The sequence below is a fragment of the Natrix helvetica genome (genome assembly GCF_964273705.1).
Source record: "Natrix helvetica genome assembly, chromosome: 4".
NCBI classification, from domain to species: domain Eukaryota; kingdom Metazoa; phylum Chordata; class Lepidosauria; order Squamata; family Natricidae; genus Natrix; species Natrix helvetica.
Window position 1 is genome coordinate 154,573,155 of NC_138550.1, and position 22,314 is coordinate 154,595,468.

General features: G+C 40.9%; 1 protein-coding gene across 5 annotated transcripts in view; it reads right to left on the reverse strand.

The window, feature by feature from the left end:
* The window catches only part of ENPP2 (ectonucleotide pyrophosphatase/phosphodiesterase 2), a 68,805-nt gene that overhangs the window by 33,779 nt on the left and 12,712 nt on the right, over positions 1-22,314 (reverse strand). For 4 of the 5 annotated variants that reach the window (XM_081950854.1, XM_081950853.1, XM_081950857.1 and 1 more), the window contains exons 5-11: positions 19,656-19,716; positions 16,835-16,932; positions 15,474-15,553; positions 14,360-14,479; positions 13,868-13,923; positions 12,138-12,200; positions 8,449-8,521 (exon numbers count right to left, since the gene is read on the reverse strand). In XM_081950854.1, the coding sequence (XP_081806980.1) occupies positions 8,449-8,521; positions 12,138-12,200; positions 13,868-13,923; positions 14,360-14,479; positions 15,474-15,553; positions 16,835-16,932; positions 19,656-19,716 (551 nt within the window). Of the gene's footprint in view, positions 1-8,448; positions 8,522-11,490; positions 11,503-12,137; positions 12,201-13,867; positions 13,924-14,359; positions 14,480-15,473; positions 15,554-16,834; positions 16,933-19,655; positions 19,717-22,314 lie in introns of all 5 variants that reach the window. The other variant, XM_081950855.1, reaches the window with a different exon arrangement.

Below are 22,314 nucleotides of genomic sequence, written 5' to 3' on the forward strand. Positions count from 1 at the left end.
CCAACTTGAGTTCACCATTTTTAAAAGCCATTTTTCGCCCTCCCCAGGCTCCAGAGGCTTTATAGGAGCCTGGGGAGGGTGAAAAGAGCCCCCCGACCCCCGGAGGCCCTCCGGAGGTTTCAGGGACCGTCCGGAGGCTTCCCTGAAGCCTTCGAAACGCTTAAAACGACCCTCCAAGTAAACCGGAAGTGACTTCCGGTTTGCTCGGAGGATTGTTTGAAGCGCTCCGAAGGCATCAGGGAAGCCACCGGACGGTCCCTGAAGCCTTCGGAACGCTTAAAACGACCCTCCGAGCAAACCGGAAGTGACTTCCAGTTTGCTCGGAGGGTCATTTTAAGCGTTTCGAAGGCTTCAGGGAAGCCTCCGGACGGTCCCTGAAGCCTCCAGAGGGCCTCTGGGGGGGCGGGGGAGGCTGTTTTCACCCTCCCCAGGCTCCTATAAAGCCTCTGGAGCCTGGGGAGGGCGAAAAAAGCGTGTAAAAATGGGGGGTCGCACCTGTTGTGCGCGCATGCACGCTGGGGGGGTCGCACATTGCATTATGGGTGCGGCACGCCCGCACACGACCCCCCTGCACTCCCCCCACTTGTGGCACACGAGCCAAAAAAGATTCGCCATCGCTGATATAGGATATTGTTAGATTTAGCTATATGCTTTCCACAATTATTGTGCTTGACATGTGAGAAAAGGCTTTAAAAACTACTGCGTTTCCCCGAAAATAAGACAAGGTCTTATTTTCTTTTGACCCCCAAAATAAGCGCTTGGCCTTATTTTCGGGGAAGTCTTATTATTTTTGAGGTGCAGGAGGCGGCGAGCGTGGTCACCTCATGGCTGCTGCTGTGTTGCAATATTTTCTGGGAGGGCTTATTTTAGCATATGCGCTCAAAAGCTTGATTGGGCTTATTATCCAGGGTGGTCTTGTTTTCTGGGAAACAGGGGAGGGGGAGGGGAAGATATGAATGAACCACTTATTAAGAGGAGGAGAAATCGTCTGAAAACAACAGAGCTGCAGTCCCAAGCAGTGCAGAGATGCCGGATGCTATTCGAACTGATCTTAAAAAGAAGCAACTTTGCATGCAACTCCAATTGACAGCTACAATAAGAGTTCTTGGCAACTTTTAGGATCAGATTTCCCCGAACAGAGAAAGATAACACATACAGGAAGATAGTTGCAGCTTGTTTATTTTTTTAAAAAAAATGGAGGAAAAAAGAAGCGAAGAGAAGGGAAGTTGAAAATCGGCAAGGATTTTACAAGGCCATTTGCTTTCTATCTGCATAGCCATTCTCCATCTTTGCTGTTCCAATCGCAGAGCCACGTTCTTGGAAGATAATAATTTTTTAAAACCCAGTGCTGCCATCTGCCATGCCATTTCTTTGCTCTTGGACAAACAGTTGGAAAGGAAATGCTAATCCAGTTCCATTTCTCTCTATCTCTCCAAAAAGCAGCTTCAATTTTGTTTTAAAAAAACAGGAGAGGAAAAAAGAAAAAGAATAGAAGAAAAAAGAGTTCAAGCTTCGTGCAGTCTTGATGAAAGCAGCAGCAGATGGGAGGAAGGATTCTCAAAAGCTTACTCACTCTTTCCAAGAGAAGCGCAGCCAAAGTTTTAACTTATGCCATCAAGTGGGTCTAATAAGAAGAACCCCCATTCCAGGGTAGCATGTTAGAAGAGCAGCAGAGCAATCCTTAAGCGTACGGATGTTGTCCAAGTCACTGATCATGGTAAACAGCATTTGGTACAAACATTCACAAAAGGGATAGCTTCATCTTTCGTAAGAAATTAAAGCTAGGAAGAAAGCCAAATCTGTATTAATCAGCCAAATCTTAGCTTTACGTTGGAAGAATGAGATCAATGTAAGACGAGGATGATGACACACCTAGAACTGAAAGAACTAGCCAAATGCTTGTACTTGAAACAAAATGTCTCAAAATAGGACATTATACACCAAGATATAATGGGTGAACATGCAATATTTGTCAGACAGAGGATTTTCCAAAGTGACCAGGCTAAAAACACAAAAACAAAAAGGAGATATGAGACCAGAGAAGCATGATTGGATATCTTAAAACTTTTTGTCCCACTATAGTTTTATTAATTTATTATGAAATTTATTTGCCGGCCTTCTTGTAGCCAATGACTGGTTGAGTTACTTTAAAAAGGGGGGGGGGGAGAGAGAAAGGAAGATTGATCCAAGATCTTTGTGCATTAGCTATCATTATTGGGACCCAGCCTCTACAAAACTTATTGTGACTTTACTACCCACATACAGATTACTACCTAATCAATCAACTGGTTGAAGTTGCAAGCTGGTGGATCAAACATGGATCTAAAAGTTCCTTACATCATCAACCTCCACTTTTCAGTTTAGCAGTAAAGCATTTCTAGGGAAACTGACTAGAATCCCTCTGGATTAAGGGGTGTGGGGGATAAGGTGCTCAAATAAATAAATTTACCAACTGGAGTCAGCCTATCATGTAGAAAGTGCTCTCCCTGTGAGTCAGGGCAGTACACCGAGATCTATCTATCTATCTCAATCAAATCAATCAAATCAAATTTTATTTGATTAGCCGCAACCCTCTCCCGAAGGACTCGGGGCGGCGTACAGTCAAAAAGATAAAATACACATAGGACACACATACATACGAAAAAACAAGGACAATTACATTTGTGCATGGAGGAGAGTAGACCTGCAAGTGAAAGACAATAAACACAGCTAAAAACACAGTTAAAACACAGTTTAAAATCCCCTAAATAAAATTGCTGAATTAAAAACCCCTCAGGAGCGTAACGAAGTTATGGTTGGGCCAGGCCAGATATTTGAAAAAGGTGGGTCTTGAGCTTAACACGGAAGGAGCGGAGGTCTGTAGTGGTCCTAATATCCGGGGGGAGGTCATTCCACAGGGCTGGGCCCGCCACAGAGAAGGCTCTGCTCCTAGGCGCCGCCCCATGACATCTATCTATCTATCTATCTATCTATCTATCTATCTATCTATCTATCTATCTATCTCTCTAATCTAATCTAATCTAATCTAATCTTTCTATCATCTATCTATCAAATCTAATCTATCTATCTATCTATCTATCTAATCTAATCTATCTATCTATCATCAATCTATCGATCTATCTGTCTATCATCTAATCTATCTATCTATCTTATCTATCTATCTAATCTAATCTATCTTTCATCTATCTATCTATCTATCTATCTATCTATCTATCTATCTATCTATCCATCCATCCATCTATCATCATCTATCTATCTATCTATCTATCTATCTATCTATCTATCTATCTAATCTATCTATCTATCATCAATCTATCTATCTATCTATCTATCATCAATCTATCTATCTATCTATCTATCTATCTATCATCTATCTATCTATCTATCTATCTATCTATCTATCTATCTATCTAATCTATCTATCTATCTATCTATCCGTGTGTGTGTGTGTGTGTGTGTGTGTGTGTTTGTGTGTTCCAGCATAACCAAACTTGGTACACAGATAACTTACTGTATGGAAAAAAAATATTGTGGGGGTAAGACACCCCTAAAACCCTTCGGGGGGGTGGTGGTGTTCTGTTAAGATACAGCCAGTTGTGCCTTAAAATGATGTGAGGGGAGAAAATATTCATTGGAACGTTGCAGGTAATAGGCCTGGGAGTGACCTTGCTGAACCAAAATTTTAAACTAACATAATTGCAAAATGTACCAGATTAATATTTCCAAATGTGTTGATTTATGCTGCATGTTCTGCAAAGTTTGTACTTGATATGGATATATTTAGAGCAGGAAGAATGAGATAGTGGGAAATGAGGAACTGAAAGTAACAAGCGTCTGAGAACTTCAAATGTACACGGGTGTTTGCAGAGAATGACGGTCAGTAAGGCAGAACAAGAAAGTAAGTTGTGAAATATGTGCAGAAAAGTATAAAAAGAATGTCTTGGGAAGAGTTCAGGGCCACTGGCCGTAGCTAATCCTTGCAGGATTCAGCTATGACAGTGGATCTTATTGCAATAAGATGCTAATTTTAAAAATGCTATGTTTGCAATTTATGTTCAAAAATTGTTCATGAAACAATAAACCTCTGGTCTTAAAGTAAGATTTATTGTCTGTGGTTGCTTGTGATTTCCCTTTGTTTTTTATATAGGGAATTTTTTCTAACAATGGCTTCTACTGTACAGCGCAGTTGCCATGGTAACGGCTTCACAGTACTCCACAAGGGGGCTCCCTCTGATAAGGGGGAAAATCCAACATGAGAAATTACATTTGATCTGTACATTTTCCCCCTATAAATCAATACCTGGGCAACGCCAGGTTATCGGCTAGTACTAAATATAAACCGAAGAGATCAAACTTCAAAGCTTGATCTCAATAGGGTGCCACAACCCAAAATCATTACTAGGTCAGAAGGCAAAAAAAGAAGCTCTCGTATTCAATATTTTGACTTAGTTGGCCAAACTGGAGCTTGGCCCAGGCCACTGGACTTCATTAACTCCAATCAACATGGGTAAGACTAAGCCGAGAAGTCAGCATCATTGGATATTAAAATCAAAGCTTATCTTGCAGCCATATTAGTTCTACTGCACAGTCCTCTTGGAATGAAAGGTCCTTGTTGCTCTCTGAGCTTGGTTGTTTTCATGCAGATGTCTCATTACCCAAACTGAATAACATCATCAGTGCTAGTCTAGTTTGGGTAGCGAAACATCTGCAAGAAAACAACCAAGCTAAGAGAGCACCAAAGGACCCCTCATTTCAACCCGGAGCTACAAATATTCTCCTTTATTGGTCCTCTTGGAATGACTTTGTAAATTATCTTCTAAAGCAGGAGTGGGGACCTGTAGATCTCCACATATTACTGAACTCCAAAGCTCAACAACTGTCTTGGCAATATGTGGAGGACGATTCTTTTAAGCAGCCTAATCTTTCCAGGGGGCTTGGGGGCGACTGTTTTGTTGTGGTTGCCCTTGTTATTGCTTTCCAACAGCATTTAAAAAAGGGAATCAGAGGGTAAATGCATTCTGCAGATGATAAATCTTTTAGGTGAAGATTACATTTATCTATTTTGAAATGTATGGTTTATGATTCCTGCGATGAATACTATCAAAGGTAACCATTCAGGACATATAGATAGCAAAATACAAACACAACATTGCTACAAGCCATATCTTGAAACTATGCTCACAATGGACACACACACAAACACACACACACAGAGTAGTAATCATCCTAGCAATAATTACATGCAACCTTCTTCACTCACAATTCTGGGCAGGTGGTATTTCTTCATCCTAACCCCCAAATCCCTTTAAAGTTTAACCTGTAGTGGACTTTAATGCCTTGTGTATATTTTCCTCTGCCTACTCATATTCCATTCCTCTTTAGTGATGCAGTAAAAAAATTATCCTAACTATGATATGGCTACGCTATTAAATTCACAACAATGTTAGTTATACAGTAGTAATGCTCCTAACGTAATAAAAATATAAAAACTCATTGAAAATTGTAAACTTTTTTATAATTACAGCTTTAACCAAATATAGATACTATTTTAGCTTGCTTTCACACTACAAAAGATTTTTCACATCAGGAGATATTTTAGGGGTAATAATCAATTACTATTTAACCAATTGGGTGCAAAAATAATTATTTTAAGGAATTGGAAGTTGAGTCTTCTATAATTTGTTTCCCAGTTCTATTGATTAAGCACCTTAACTTCTAAGATTAATCCCAAATGTTGAACGTTTTGCCAGCTCAAAACAAGTTGGTGGAGTAGGGTTAGGGAAGAGGAAAGAATTGCTTTTGATTGTCAAATGCCAATATTATTGATGCTTGAAAAGGAGATGATCAGGAGGAGAACACTTCCGCAACAGTGAGGATGAGGTCTATAGCCGATTCCAGGTCTAAATTTAGCAATATTATTTTGCTCCTGGACTACCTGAGGTTTTTTTTCCCCTCTAAGTCAGGGGTGTCAAACTTGTATTGTGACTTCTTTCCCCTTCGCTAAAGCCAGCGCATGACTCATCTGGCCAGCGGGCAACGAGTTTGATCCCATTGCTCTAGGTCTTCCTTCTAAGAGTTTCCTGATATATATACACTTCCTTATATTCTTTCAAAGAATCCTGTCCAGATGTAAATCAGAACATCTGTGCAATTTCCACAGAAAGGCTAACTTCTCTAAAAGTTCATGAAGAAACTTGAAGCCAAACCTATGGTGATATATGAGATGAAAATGTCTCTTCCCCATTTCATCTCAAGGGAAATAGCAGCTTTATGAGTTGAAGGCTGGAAATTTCAGTGAGAGGAGGGGGAAATATGTGCTTTTATCTCTGAACCCCAAACAAATAATCGCAACTGTTCCATGTTGCTTCCGATTCTCATCTGACCTTCAGTCAGTATGATACCAATTGCAGGGAATAATCTAATTGGGACTAATCAAAGCAGGGTTTGATAGACTGCAGCTGGACTTCACTGCCAAATAAAATAGTTGCAGAAGCCAAAGCTTGTTTTCACAAATCTGCACCTTGGGAAGAGAATTTACTGTCCCCACGCTTGAAAAGGGTGGAGATGAACTCCACAGTAAGAGGACTCTTCCACACAACAGTGAGAACAAGGCCTATAGCCAATTCCAGCTCTAAATTTAGCACTATTATTTTGGTCCTGGACTCCCGAAATATACGGAGAGCAGCAGAATCAAGTGTTGCAATAACCAGCTGGGGATTCCCAAGAGCCAAAGATATAAGAGACAGATCCCTCAAGGGCTATCAATAACCGTATTGGCTAGGAAAGAGTAGAAGCTGATATCCAATACATCTGCAGAGTACACAGTTCTGAAGAAGGGTATTGCACGGTTAAGTGTTCTACAGTCTTGGAATAAAATCGGGAAACTTGGATTGAAGCAATATAATTACATTAAGATTTTTGAGCCTCGTTGCTGAAGAAATCAATCCTCTCCTTGTCCTCAGACATAGACTTCTTAAAAGCCATTTCTTTATCCAGGAGTGAAATTGTGGATAAAATGCCTGCCACACTCTGATTAACTTTAATAGGCCCATAAAATTGTTTTCCATGGTGGCAGGGGTCCACCAGCTTAGCAATCTCAGCCTGGAGCCGCAAGCCAACACTGATCGGTTCTTTCCATGTTCTCCCAACCCTGTTGGAGGTGTTTGTTTAAGCAGTTCTTATGTGGCTGGGAGAATATTCCCCTCAGAGTCTATGATCAAAGGTTAACTGTGTAGATCTTCCCTGTGGAAGGGCGCTTTATTAGGACTTGAGGTAACAGAATAATTCACCTCTGTGCTTGAAACCTGGAAAAGTTTTTTCCTCAAACTTCACATTGGCCCTGGATTCACAGAGGGGAAAAGGAAGGCAGTATTACAGTTTCAGAGAATTCCTTGCCCCAATGGCGGTGCCAGAGGTCAGTGTGAATTAGGTCCCTCTGCCCTGGATTTCAAGGCCAAAGCACAGAATCAACATAATGTATAATTGGACCTCAGTCGCTCAAGCGGTTTGGCTGCATCTATGGGTTTTAACTGGAAGGGGATTCCAGGCAACCCATTTAATGATCATTCAATCTTCTCTCCACCTTCTATGCTTTCAAGCAGAGGTCTCCAACCTTGGTAACTTGAAGACTTGTTGCCAAGGTTGGAAACCCCTGCTTCAAAGCAACGTTTCTCAATTTCAGCAACGTTAAGGTAGGCGGACTTCAGTCAGCACGGAGCATTCTGGGAGTTGAAGTTCGCCTGTCCTTAAATCACTGAAGTTGAGAAACGCTGCTTTGAAGCCTACCTGCTATTCTCCCTATTTCTACCCAAGTGGCCAACATCATTTACTAAGGATGGTTAGACGCAGTTAAATAAGCCTCCTGACCTAGCACATCGTGCAGAAAGCAAACGTGGCATTAACGATTTGCGTGAAATTACTGAATTATTACAAAACATGAAACAAAATGCTCCTAACAGATTAACAGAGTTGGAAGGGAACTTACAGGTCATCTAGTCCAACCCCCAGCCCAAGCAGGAGACCCTACATCTGCCTCTACCTAGGATCAAACTCACAACCTCCTGATAGGCCACAGCAGATCCTTTCATACCACAATGCTTTTTAAAAAAATAAAACTAGTCAACCTTAATTATATCCAAGAATAAGCCTGCAAGTCTTCGATGAAAATCCTAGCCCTGTCAACACACCCACACATACACAGACATAGTTTGCCAGTCCCTGAAACTTTAAGCAGATGGATAATGTTTATTAACAGTTGAGTCCTCTCTATAAATATAGTGTCTATATTTTTCAGAAGGGCCTATTTCCTTTGGAGGCTTATAGAGGTGAACAATTAACTAGCTTTAAACCATTTCACTCAGGACTAGCAATACAGGTTCATGTGAAAGTGGCAAAACCTGGAGCACCAGAGTTGCATTCCATTTATGGGCAAAGATGAACTGTACTAACCTCAGAACTAAATGGACCATATCTGTGGCCAGCCATATCTGGTTGGTCAGAGTAGAATGCATAAGCGTAAGGCCTGAAAAGAAAGGAAGACATCAGTGAGTTTCATTTCACCTGCAATTCTCACTTTCCAATACTAAAATTATAAATTCATTCACCCCGTTTCTCTGAATAAAATGAATAGTTTCATTGTATTTAGAGATGGTGAAGAAATATAAAAAAAAAACATCAATGCAGCCAGTAAAATATTGCTGGAACCTTGCAACAAAGGTAAACAAAGCCTGTTGACTGGAAATTAGCAATAACAGTTCAAACCATGAGGATAAGCTTGCTTCATTTTGCATAACTCTGAGGGTGTCTGATATTGTTTGTGACATCTGGGGCTGTTTAGGACACAGCCAGTCTCTACTGCAAGGGTGTCAAACTCGATTTCCTTGAGGACCACATCAGGATTGTGATTGACCTCGGGGGTGGGGGAGCATGGCCAGGGTGGGTGTGGCCAGCTCGGTGTCTCTTGTGTCAGGGGCATCTATGGTGGCCCTAGTGCTTTGCTAGTGAAAACAGGCTCCCGAGCCCAATTTTCGGCAATGATGGCCTCTTGCAACCTTCTCCGTTTTCGCTGGCAGAGGCACTGTGGCAGGGGTGGGTTCCTGCCAGTTCTAACCTCTTCTATAGGCACAAATCTACATTTAGAACCGGTTCCAGCTCCCTCCCCCCGCCCGTCTGCATCACGCTTCCCCCGCCCGCCGCTCACGGATTGGCTGGCTCACCAATCGCCCCGCCCGCCTCTAAGAGTCCTATCTAAACCTTAAAGTCTTAAAGCTGTCAAGTTTGAACATCCCTGGTTTTTTTTTCCTAAAGTGTTAGGGGTGAAAGGGTCTTGTAACTTGACAGCTTTAAGACTTGCACACTTCAGTGCCAGAGTTCCTGAGCCAACATGACTGGAGGAGGAATTCTGGGAGTTGAAGTCCACAAGTCTTAAAGCTGTCAAGTTTGAACATCCCTGGGGTTTTTTTCTAAAGGGCTAGGGGTGCAAGGGTCTTGTAACTTGACAGCTTTAAGACTTGCGTGCTTCAAATGCCAGAGTTTCTGAGCCAACATTTTGGTTGCTAAGCAAGAGTGTTGTTAAGTGAGTTTCACCACATTTTACAAGTTGGCCATGTCCACCCAGTCACATGACAGGCCAAGCCACTCCCACTCAGTCACATGTCTGGCAAGCCACTCCCACCCGGTCACATGGCCAGCAAGCCACTCCCACAAAGCAGGCCACACCTACAGAAGAGGTTCTAAAAAAATTTGAAACCCACCACTGCACTGCGGGCTGGTCCTTTGCTGTTTCCAGGGCAGCCCCATGGGCCCAATCTAAGCACCCCAGAGGCCAGATCTGGCTCACGGGCCTTGAGTTTGACACCCCTGGTGTACTGATCAATATTCACTGTAGCAATAGCTTTAGGAAATCCTGACTCTATTATCTGACTACCTGACTATCAGTCTGCCCTGGCAGAATTCTAATAACTTTTAGAATATAAACTGTGAGGTTTGTACATGCAAAACTGGAGCTCTCTAGGTACTTGCTCAAGGCTTTGCTTGGAGAAGTATCCTGTCAACTTGCTGAGACAGAGACAGAAAAGATACTGACATTAATCTCTCCTCGGGTGTTAGATGCAAGCAGTGGTGGGTTCCGGATTCCGTTACAACCGGTACGGTTGGAACAGCCCTGGTGTCACCCACATGCATGTGCCAAATGACACTTCCGCAAGCCTCCGCGATGCTCCAGCTGCTCAGCGCAGTCACGCACAGGCGTTGTACGCACCATGAGCGTGCACGGAAGTGCCGAAAGCTTTAAAACACGGTAAGGAGCGCAGGCGGGCGAGTGAGCCCTCCGAAGCAACATACCGGAACGGTACCCAGTGCTCCGGGCAGGCTCCAGTATGCCCGTACCGGGCGTACTGCCTGCAACCCACCACTGGATGCAAGCAACCACGTGATGGGTTAAAATTGAGTTGAATTTGGCCAATTGTGATTAAAACAATTGTGATTTAGAACCACCTTGGATCTCCGCTCCTTCCGCAAGAAACTCAAGACCCACCTGTTCCGACTAGCCAGCCTGGCCTAATTGTAATTGTAATTGTACTTACAGGGAACACCCACTACTGACCTTCCTGGATGGCTTTCTAAATTTTAAATTTTGGGGTTTTAACTGGTTTTAGAATTGTTTTTAATTATTTAATTAGTTTGGGTTGTATATACAGACGGTATGTGTGCGTTGTTTTGTCTGATGTTTTATGTTATGTTTTGTTGTTTTATACACGAACGGTCTGTACACCGCCCCGAGTCCCTATGGGGAGAGGGGGCGGTCTATAAATTTAATAAAACCTAAACCTAAACCTAAACCTAAAAACACACGGAATTTGTTTCTCCGGTACAGAAACTCTCAGTGTACATGCAAAGCAACCGAATAATAATAATACCAATGAAAGGGAGGAATAAAGAAGATAATAATAAGTAGGATAAATAATAATACCAGAGCCACACTACATGGGTAAGCATACATAGACATTAGTCAGCACTGTGGGGATAAGGAGTTCAGCAGAGTGATGGCATAAGGGAAAAACTGTTCCTGTGTCTAGTTCTTTTGGCATATAATGCCTTATAGCGCCATCCCGAGGGAAGGAGTTGAAACTGTTAATATCTAAGATATGACGGGTTGCAGAGCCCTCCTTCTGACCCACGCAATATGCAGGTTTTCCATGGAAGGTTGACTACTTTATTATATTCTACATATAATACAAGAAATTCCCCAGGCTCCTCACCCTTCCCTGGGAACAAACAGATAAAGTTCCATGGAATTTAATGGGAATTAGCACTAGGTCTCTTGAGGCTGCGCAATGACTGTAGGCTATCTCCCCACTTGACCCCTCCTTCTTGCCTGGATGGGAGTTTCTCAACACCGAGGAGCATTCTGGACTTTCCCTTTCCCTTTTCACTTTGCTGGGATAAGACAAAGCTGGGTTATCGGGGAGCGAGTTCAGGCAGGGTTCTGACCTTGTATACACTCTTGTTTATGGAAAAACAAAAACAAAAAACAAAGAATGAGAAAGTTGCCCTCTCATATATTTTCCAGTGATGAAACAATTTAGTGTTCTATTTTGTAACTTCATTAAAACATTAGAAAGTGTGCCAAAAGAGGCACAAGCTCTTGGGAAAACATTCGATAATTATCTTTAGGAGATGGGAAAAGGTTACAATTGTTCTTTTTTGGACTCTACCTCAGAGCAAAATACGATGCCATGTATTTCTCAATTGCCCAATTAAAAACAAATCTTGATATCTGCCCAATTCTTGGATTATTACTCTAAATGGGAACAATAGAAAACCAATGGATCAACAGTTTTAACCCATGTAATTAAAATTTCCCCAATACAACGTGTACACCAGGGGTGTCCAAACTTGGCAACTTTAAGACTTGTGGACTTCAACTCCCAGAATTCCCCAGCCAGCTCTGCTGGCTGGGGAATTTTGGGAGTTGAAGTCCACAAGTCTTAAAGTTGCCAAGTTTGGACACCCCTGGTGTACACCATTAGCAAACAAATATGTCTGATCAAAATTCAATTTCTACCAAGGGTATCAATAATCTGTCATTGCATTCATTGCTATGAAAATAAGGGAAGGGGGGTAGAGAAAAGACCAACCTTTTGTCTGCCATAGTTAGCCATTGCAGTATGGTTAATATTCTACGCTCGTAAGGGATCACGCTAAATCAAAACAGAGAGAAAAAGCATGAAATCTCAGCTAGATTATTAATTTATAATCATTTTACAGAGTTCGTCATTAAGATCGGGTGTTCCATTTATGAGACTCTTCTTGAAGTCACATTTACCTCAGAAATGTCTGCCCATTACAAACCAGCTTAGCTGAATTGTTTCCTCAACACCAAAACCCAGGAATCATGGTTACTCAATGCTCATCTTAAAAAGATCTCTTGCTTTTGTTCAGAAAATTAAATGTGGAGGGATGTCCATAGTCCCTGCTAGTTGGCAAGTTTTATTCTCTACTGTCTGACGTTTGATGGGATTATTAAAGTGTCGTGATGAATAATGAATAGAATTTTTATTTTAATCAAGGGAAACCAGAAACATTAAAACTGGGGTCATCTAGTCAAGCCAAGTGGTGGGAAATTCATGATGAATACATGAAAGCATTTCCTTAAGAATGTGCAGTTCAACAAATGAAATGCAGCTCAACAACTAAACTTCGCTTCCCTGTGATTTTTTTAGCAGCTGTCAGCGTAATAGCTTTCATTTAAAAGGAGAAATAATACACATTCCCAGCGGATAAAAGTATCAATGTCTAATTGGGATTGTGGCTAGATACTCCCTTCAGCCTGACATATTGGTGGCTAAGTAACATGCCACAACAACAGGATGCTGTTTTACATACAGGTACTCTTTGATTTATGACCGGAGTCAAAATTATAACAGACCCCCATGAAATAGACTTACAACTTGGATTTGAAGTCCAATGGCCTCCCCATCCCTTGGGGGTTACCTGATTACATTTTGAGTGCTTGGCAACCAGCCTGCATTTATGGATCTTTGCAGCATCCTGCAGTCATGAGACCACCATTTATCGTTTTTCCCGAAACTGGCCTTTACTTCCAGTTTTGGACAAAAAGAACGTCCATGGCAGAAAATGGTTTGCTTTTAGCAACCGCAGCATTGAGTTAACTATCATGGTGATTTGATTAAAGATCACTGCAAAATATCGTCAAAATGGGTTAGTTATGGGATGTCCCACTTAATGACCGGCATGATTTACAACCATAATTCTGGATATAAGTTGTAAGTCAGGGGCTACTATATTCATATCTTCCTTTTATTCATGTATTCCTATCAGCCTCTTGACTACTAATGCCGGATGACATTGGTTGATAAAGCAGAGTAAGTTAGATTAGGTACTGTGGCAAAGTACTTGTAAGTGAAGGCTGGATAATACCTTTACAGCCAGAAGACACACATAACATTTTCGTGATTGTAGCTACACTTTTACAAACATGTAGGAAAACAAGCTATCTCACTCCAACCACCACTGCAGATCACTGATTTCTCATCCCTCCATCAACTGATTCCTGAAAGAATGTTCAATTAAGCATTGCAGAAAAACACTATGTAAGGTAACTAGGTATTAAGAAGTAACAAAAGGAGCACATTCTAAATATAAATTAATCTCTTCTAAAGAAGCAAGAAAAGAGTGGAAAATGCGCTGTCTGATTTTAAAAGCCAAGGAAATCCATTTCAACTTTATTTGAGAATTAAGCCCTATAAGAGCATTTGGTTCCAAATACCTGCCTTTTAGGAATGGAGCTTTTGTTACTGGAACTCTTTTATGTACGAATTTTCACTATCTAAAAATCAACACTTACTTAGACCAAAAGAATGTTCCAGCTGTCACTCCTTGCTTAGCAGCAGTAATCCATATCTAATGAGGAAAATATAATCAGATTACAATGGCTCAAAATGTATGTGTTATAAAAACAAACTTCCCTACAATAAAAACCAAAAAACCAACTGAAATGTTGGTTTCTAAGACCGCCCCTGACAATTTAAGCATCTGGATTTGAGAATTATGTAGCATTGATCAAATTCCTAGAAGGGTTTAGTAATTCAGATGAGAAATAGAACATAAAGCCCAAGAAGAAAGCTACATAAAATATATAAAAAGAAGCTTAAGCAGTCTCAAGTTATTTTCAATCTGAGAGGATACTGAGAGGTACTAAGACAAGTACAAAGAGAGAGAGAGAGAAAATTAGCATTGACTGAATTAAGAACTGACTGAAATTAATTGCATGTAAAAGGAGTGAAAACAACTAGCTATGAGATTTAACCATAATGGACCAAAGTCAAATAAAACTGACCGGTTGACCTCCCCACCATCGGTGATTGAATTTCTCTCTTCCTCGAAGGTTAAAAATAGCATCAAACACAGGGTCGTACATTGAATTTCCAATTATTCCATGAGATTCAGGGTAGAGTCCCTTTGAGCAAAAGTAAATTAGTTAATCAGATCAGATCACATTTTATTAACCAGAATTCATAATATCTATTTTGCATTATTGCTGTCTTCCTTTTGTATCTAAACATGCTACTGAAGCTTCCACTTATAGACAAAGATAATTCTATAGCAGTGGTGGGTTCCAGCGCCCGTTGCAACGGTACGCTGCAATGGGGCCAGGCGTACACCATGTGGACCATACCTACCATACCCACTGCCCATGATGCCCCAGCTACTCATCAGAGTGTCGCGCAGGCACCGTACGCTTCGTGCCCAAGCGCAAATGCCCCAGTCAGCTCAAACAGAAGTAAGGAGAGCAGGCAGGGGGGTGGGCGGGTGGACCCTCCGGAGCACCATACCAGAATGGTACCAGTGGCAGGCACCAGTACGCCTGTACTGGGGCATACCAGTCGTATCCCACCAGTGTTCGATAGTGTCCTTGGTGCTCCTTGAACTTTGGCTGTTTTCTTGCAAGCATTTCATTACCAAACTAGGTAACATCATCAGTGCTAACAGACATGAAATGCCTGCAAGGAAGCCAGCAAGCTCAGAAAGCCACCAGAGACACTCATAGTTCAATCCTGTGCTACAAACATTATCTTCTAAAGATCATTCTGACAAAATTCCCCAAGATAATACCCTCCAGATTTGGGATTTCATACCCATAATCAGCAGCCAGCATGAATAGGATGGATGCATTATACTTGGGGGGTACCTCTATGGAACAACTTTAAGCCACAAGTCGAGATATATTTCAATGATTAGAGTTTGTCTTTTCTCAACTCTTCCTAGATTACATAATCTTGGTTATTTCTCTGCCCCATGAATATAAACAGCCATCTCAAAGATAATGAGCTGGTTCAAAAGAGGAAAGAGGACAATATATTCAAGAGTCTTAATATCCCAGCCATGCTAATACTTAAGAAGTATTTTTAAATATATTTGTATGTTTACGCAGAAAGAAAAAGAAAACTTACAGTTGCCAGAGTGTATAAGTTTGGGAAGGTTTTGGTTGGATAGACAGGTCTCATGTAGGGGGCATGGGTTCCACAGGATCCTGAAAACAAAAACACACAAGCATATTGCATATATTAGCATATAAATCTTAAAACTGGGTTAACAGTACATAACAAACAATATAACAAACTAAACTTATTGTCATTTAATGTAACGGTTTGTTTCACATGGTATAAGAAGAGAATGGATGGTTTCCCACAAATTATTCAACTCAGTTTCTCTAATATATTGACTCTGCCAACATGTAGTGTGGTTAAGAGGATAGATTATTTCTTCAAAACCATAGAATCCAACATTCAAACAAGGGAAGATGTGTATCCTAGAGTAAAAACAGTTGATTTCTTGAAGATGACCACATTTCTACAAATCTGGTCAAATTTTAACCCATGGAGTATAATTGCAATGCAAGGGTTTTTTTTTAATGCTTCTATTAAGTATAAAAATTCAAGCATTGCATTTTTTCATTGAACACATAGCACACTGAACTGTTGACAAATTCAATTTGATGTATTCCTCTTGCTTTGAACCACATAACCCAAAGTAAGACATTTTTCACAAAAAACTAAACAAGACCATGCAAAAATCTTGAGTTATAGGATTGTTTAAATATACATAGACATATATACATATATACACATATGCACATATTCATATATATATATACACACATACATACATGTGTGTGTGTACTGTGTTCCTTGGGATTTGTTCTGAAAAAATATAGAATTTTATCTATTGATTTGCCTCTCAGTAAACTCAGTAAAATTATAAATTGTCATCCTAGGCTCAGCTAAGGTGTATGCAAAACAGAACATTTCTTCCATTCAATTGGTCACATAGACAGCCAGATGTTTAGACTGGAGTTGGCATTTTTATTCATCTATCAAGTCCTTGCCAAGGAGCTGGGATAGGCAGCTATGTCAAGGCTTGATGGTGTTAAAGATATTGTCACAGAATGTGAGCTGTCCCAAGTAAAGCTGCCTTTTGCAATTCACTGGCTTTGTCAATTAGTTGACTAGGCTCAAATGGTGCTGCAGATGTTTAGGGATTGCACCCAAGACTTCCATCACAATGGGTTCTATCTTTGCTTTTTTGCCATAGCCTTTCCATTTCTACTTGCAGGTCTTTATATTTTGTGAGGGTAAGGATGATGACTTCTGTTTCCACCCAAAAACTAATGGAACCGTAACGCATTTTATTGTATGAGTTCAGACAAAGTTGGCCAACCCAAACCAGCATGAGTCATGGCCAGACAAGAGCTTCGTCATGCTGAGATATACAATACAATACAATACAATACTGTTCAAGCATGCCCACTTACTTAGCTTCTCAATATTGCGCATCACTTTTTCACCTTTCTTCATGTACGACGCACGGAAGCCATCCACAGAGAAAATGATCAGCGGAGGATGACGAAAACTAAAGAATGAAGATAATTTAGCAAACCGGTAGAACGGACTGCAGTAAGAGCATGCAAGACAGAGCAAATGCAATCCAATTTAGCAAAAGTTTTTAAAAGGTTCCTAGGTATTTTCATCTGGGATACAGATGCTATACACATCCGCAAGAAAAAAGTGAATTGGTTATGGAGACTCTAAAATCACTTATTCCATCGTTTAGGGCAGTTTTTTTCTCATCTCGTTTAAGGAGTGTTTTACTACATAACCTCCAGCTATTTCTTTCTCTGACTATTTTTTTTTTTATATTGTTTGAATTTACCTCTTTGTTAATTGTCTGTTTTCTATTTGTCTATGTTGTACACTGCCCCAAAAGCGGGGGAGGTTACAGGCACTATAAAATGAGCAAAACAAACAATAAACTCAAAAAATTATAGGATCTTGGACTACATTAGTGTTCTGACTTAGGTTTCCCCAAAAAGCATGAGGCAGGGACCTGGTCCCAACAAAACCCCTTTTATTAAGCAAATGTGAATTCCTCTCATTCACATTCAGCAAAGGCCTGGCAAACAGACTTTTAAAAGGTGAACGTATGACCACAGACCTTATCTATCTTGGAAAGCTGCCATGTAAATATTTCCCAAATGAGATGCTGTGCAAGGAAAGACTGAGCACAGAGTCTCTGAGATTCACGGACAGATCTTCCCACTTCTGAAATGAATCTAACGAACGAACAAACGAACTGTTTCCTGCAAAAGCCCGCTCCGCTTTCACTCCTCTTTTATTTCCTTTCACCATCCACCTGTGACTTTACTCCCAAGTCAACCCTGACTTCTGAGCTGTTCTTTCCTTCTGGCAGCTCTGTGCATGCACACCCTGGGAACAGGCTCCAGCTGTTCCTCTGCCTCATTGCTGTCTAGATCTGTAGGCACCTGATCACTGCAAGACAGCCTCAATCCCATCTCTGCCTCTGACGCAGAGCCGTTGTCCAAGCCTTCCCCAGCCTCCAGGACTGGCCCATGCTCCTCCCCAACCTCCCCACTGTCCAACTCTGCTGCCAGCTCCGCTGGCTGCTGGCAGGCCACAACAATTAGATCTTATTAGAAGCAGATTAGAAAGGACTCTTTTGGAATAATGATGAAATAAAAATGCATAAAATTCCTGAAATAAGAGAGAGATACTTGATAAATGTCTTTTCAAAGTTCAATACTTTTTCAAAGAGATTTTTTAAAGCATCTCCGGTAAAATTTTCATTTGAACCTGCATTTATACTGACGCTTCGTTATTTAATCTTAGAAACTACTGTTAACATTTGCAGTGCCATAAATCACAAAGATGAATGCTTGATGCAGCATTTAGAAAAAGACTTGGAAATATTTTGTTAAAAATGCATCCAAAAACATGGACGCAATTAGAACCATATAGTTATTTCCATTTCTTGATCCGTCTGTCTAAATAATTTCCAGTTCGTTCTGCTTTAATGGTTGTTAATCTTAATAATGTGAGATTATTAGGACAGAGTAAGGATTTAAAGTGGAACCACAGCAAACTTAATGGATGGCATTTTAATGGCTCTGCTTTCAAACTGTACTGAAGAATATGATCCAAATAGAGAGAATGTTTTTCTAAGGAGCACACAGATGAAATTTTCCATTGTGTAGTTGTGTTGGATAGTTCATGTAATTTAATGGGCAGTCCAATGATTCTTTTCATTTGCAGCACACCTGGTCTTGCTAACCATTTCCTTCCTTCCATCTTATTTTCTCACACGCACATATATGAGTGCACAACTTAAGGATGGAAAAACAAAATACATCTATTTTTTGATAACAGCGATTCTTATTCTCCATTTGAAAACATTGTGAGCATTGTGATTTTATATTTACATTCCATCTCATTACTGAGTGTTGTGACTTAACAAGCCTATTTTTGCCACAGTTGTTAAGCAAATCACTGCAGTTGTTAAGTGAATCATGCAGTTGTTAAATGAATCTGCCTTCCCATGTTGACTTTGCTTGTCGGAAGTCAGTTTGTTACAAATGGTGATCACGTGACTTCGGGACATTACAACTGTCATAAATACATGCCAGTTGCCAAGTGAATGAATTTTGATCATGTGACCACGGGGATGCTACAGTCATTGTAAAGTGAAAATCAGTCACAAGTCACTTTTTTCAGTGATGTTGTAATTTCAAACAGTCATTGAACAAACAGTTGTAAGTCAACAAATGGTAAGTCAACTAGCTAGTTGTATTTGATCCTGGACACCCAAGCCCTATGGCCTTTTGATCAGCATGCCTTGCTTCTTATTGAGTTGGACATCAACTTTTGGAAGGATATACATCTATTTAACTTAGGAGTGGTGCGGTGGCTGAGAGGTGTAGCTCTCGCCTCCCATCAGGAGGCTGTGAGTTCGATCCTAGGTAGAGGCAGATATTTCTCTCTCTGGGCACTCTGAGAGTATATCTGCTGAACAAAACTCTGCATTGGTGACAGGAAAGGCATCTGGCCATTAAAATACTCTGCTAGATCCATTCATTCATCCAGACTCCACCATGCAAGGGATTATGGGGTTCTTAAATGAAGATGGTGATGAGAAATGTATTTAACTTCATGATGATTTCTGTGGTCCAGGCAATTTTAATGTTAAAAAAAATCACACAACACACAACTAATTTGACAACTGGAGGAAGCCAAATCAGTTTTTTTTAAATTTCAAATGAATAAATAAAGAGAAGAACTTACCCTGCTGGGCATTCTGGAGTCCGAATATCCTCACAATCATCCATGACCCAGGGAGTGTCTCCTAAAAAAAAAACACATGTTAATGTGAAGTTAGGTTAGGTTAAGTCCTACCCTGTGCATTGCGATTGCCTAGATTTATTCTCAAGTAAATAGACATTGGATTGCAACAGCAGGACTCCTCTGCATTCCCTATATTGGCTGAAGTCCCATTGTGGTATCTGGAGGTGACCATGTACAGATGTACCAGCAAATTTTTTGATGCCTACAAGTTTCCTCCCTACCTAATTTTTAAAGTTTGTTTTCATTTTTTTAAAACAAAATTGGAAATAATCATGCCAAAAAGTCAAGTGCCAGTTTCAAACCGAGCTGGCATTTCCAGCGATGCTTCTGGATTCCAGAAAGGTTGAAGTTGCAGACTGGTCGTTAATGTCAGGCAAAAAAGAATCAAGACCACACATTAAGCTCCAGTTAAGATGATTAATTGCTCATGCCTATACACTCAAATATCTAGTTGGTGCTAAATGAGAGTTAATGGGATTCAAGTGGCATTCAACATAAAGCATTTGTGGGAACCTAATGATTCCAGACTGATTACTCTCTTGACTCTGCCCCTGGGCTCACCTGTTCTTATAGTTATTTTGCTTTCTGGTAGAAGGCTGGGTTCTGGCTGGCCATAGCTGTCACAACCACTGTCTTTTGAGAGGGACCACAACATGATTTCATAAATCCAAAGGTGCCCTTAAGCCCCCCCCCCCCCCAATTTGGAAAGTATGCAGATATGTCTAGAAGGAAGACATGTTGCATTTGCTGAACAAATGCACTCTGTTGGCTTGTGAGTTACCTCAGATCCTATGAATTGCAATTTAGGGTCCTGCCCTGTTCAACAAATCATGAGGTAAAAAAATCTTAACTTTGTGAGATATGTGAGCTGAGCTTTTCTCTAATGTACACTGACTCTAATTTTGCTCTTGGAGCTTCAACATCAAGTAATCTGAGCGGTTTAAAAATTAGGTAATTTGGAAACAAGCTCTGCAGGCATCAGCGGTGGGTTCCTACCGGTTTGGACTGGTGTGGCCAAACCGGTAGTGGTTTGGCGGCCTGGGTCGCTGGAACCGGCAACAACCGAGGCCTGCCACATCCCTGAACCAGTTCCTTGGGCAGCGCGGATGGTGCCGCCATTTTGTTTTTCAGTTCTGTGCATGTGCAGAACAATTTTAATTGCACTGCGCATCAAACATGCACACGCACAAAGGGCGCACATGAGCGAGCCGGCAGTAGTGCCTGCCAGAACCCACCCCTCACAGGCATATATGTATCATATGCACTCACACTATTAATACCACTCTGAAGCAAATTCTGGGAGCAGGATAGCTGTCCTCATGTCCACCCCATCTTTGCCTTTTAATGCTACAGCTTCCAATACCTTGCCTGAAGAGAACAGTGTTGCAAGATGCAAACTTCGCCCTTGATGACGTCAATTACGGAAAATAAAATCCTCAACTCTCTCCACTTAATAGCAAGCACAAATGCAAAACAAACTCCCAAAGTTAATATTACCAGTGGAAACAACTTTTGAAGGGGTAGCTGTGTTTGTTGGTTGCAAGCAAGGACAGAGAAAGCCTTGTGGCACTTTCAGACTGACAGATTTGTTATGACACAAGCTGTCATGGACTAGCTTTTATGGAGCCACAGCCATGTTTTGTTTTCAGCAACAGAAGTCCATTTTTTGCATGATAGAGGAAGCAGAACAGAAATTTGAAATCGTGGGGTTAGGAAAAAAAAGGCAAATAAGATTCAAATAAGAGACAAAAATAGATGCATTTCCACCCAGTTTTTTTAAAGAGATAAAGTTCAAAAGATATTCAGTAGTAGAACATTGACTATTTCAAAAGGAAAGAGCTTGCCTTGGAGAACAAGCAACTAGAATGGTCAGGCAATGTTTAAAGACTAATGTTTGAAGACCTTTTCATGCGGCCCTTGAATAGGAGAAACAAGTGAAGAGATAATACATATGTTCCTCTGAAATAATGTATTATTTTAATGAAGAACCAGTTTGGTCCATTGGTTAAGGTGCTGGATTAGGAAAAGGGGAAATTAAATTCTAATCCTGGCTTAGACACGTTTGGGTGATTTGGGGTCAGTCACTTCCTCTCTGCCCTAGACATTTCTAAAAATGTTGCCATCAAAACTGCATGGAGCCACTCACTTTCCTTTTGGTTAGGGCTAACTTATGGAATCTTTCCTCTACTCCATCCATTTCCCAGCAAAGACCCTTGGCAAAAAATAAATAAATAAACAACTTAACCAAGACTGAGGAAGTTAACCCATAAGTAGCACTAGAAAAGCTATTTTGGTGGCAAAAAAATCTGATACTACAGACTCCTTGGGGCAGTGCAATGTCTCAATGATTAAGGCACTGGGCTGTTCAGCTAGAAAGCCGACAGCCCAGGTTTGAGACCCGTGCATCATGTGACAGGGTGAGCTCCCATCCTTGCCCCAGCTCCTGCCAAACTAGCTGTTCGAAAGCATACAAATGCAAGTAGAAGAATAAGTACCACTTTGATGGGGAGGAAACAGCACTCCATGACGTCATGCTTACCACACGACTGCAGGAACGGACAGTGCTGGCTCAACACTTCTTGAAACAGAGACGAGAAAC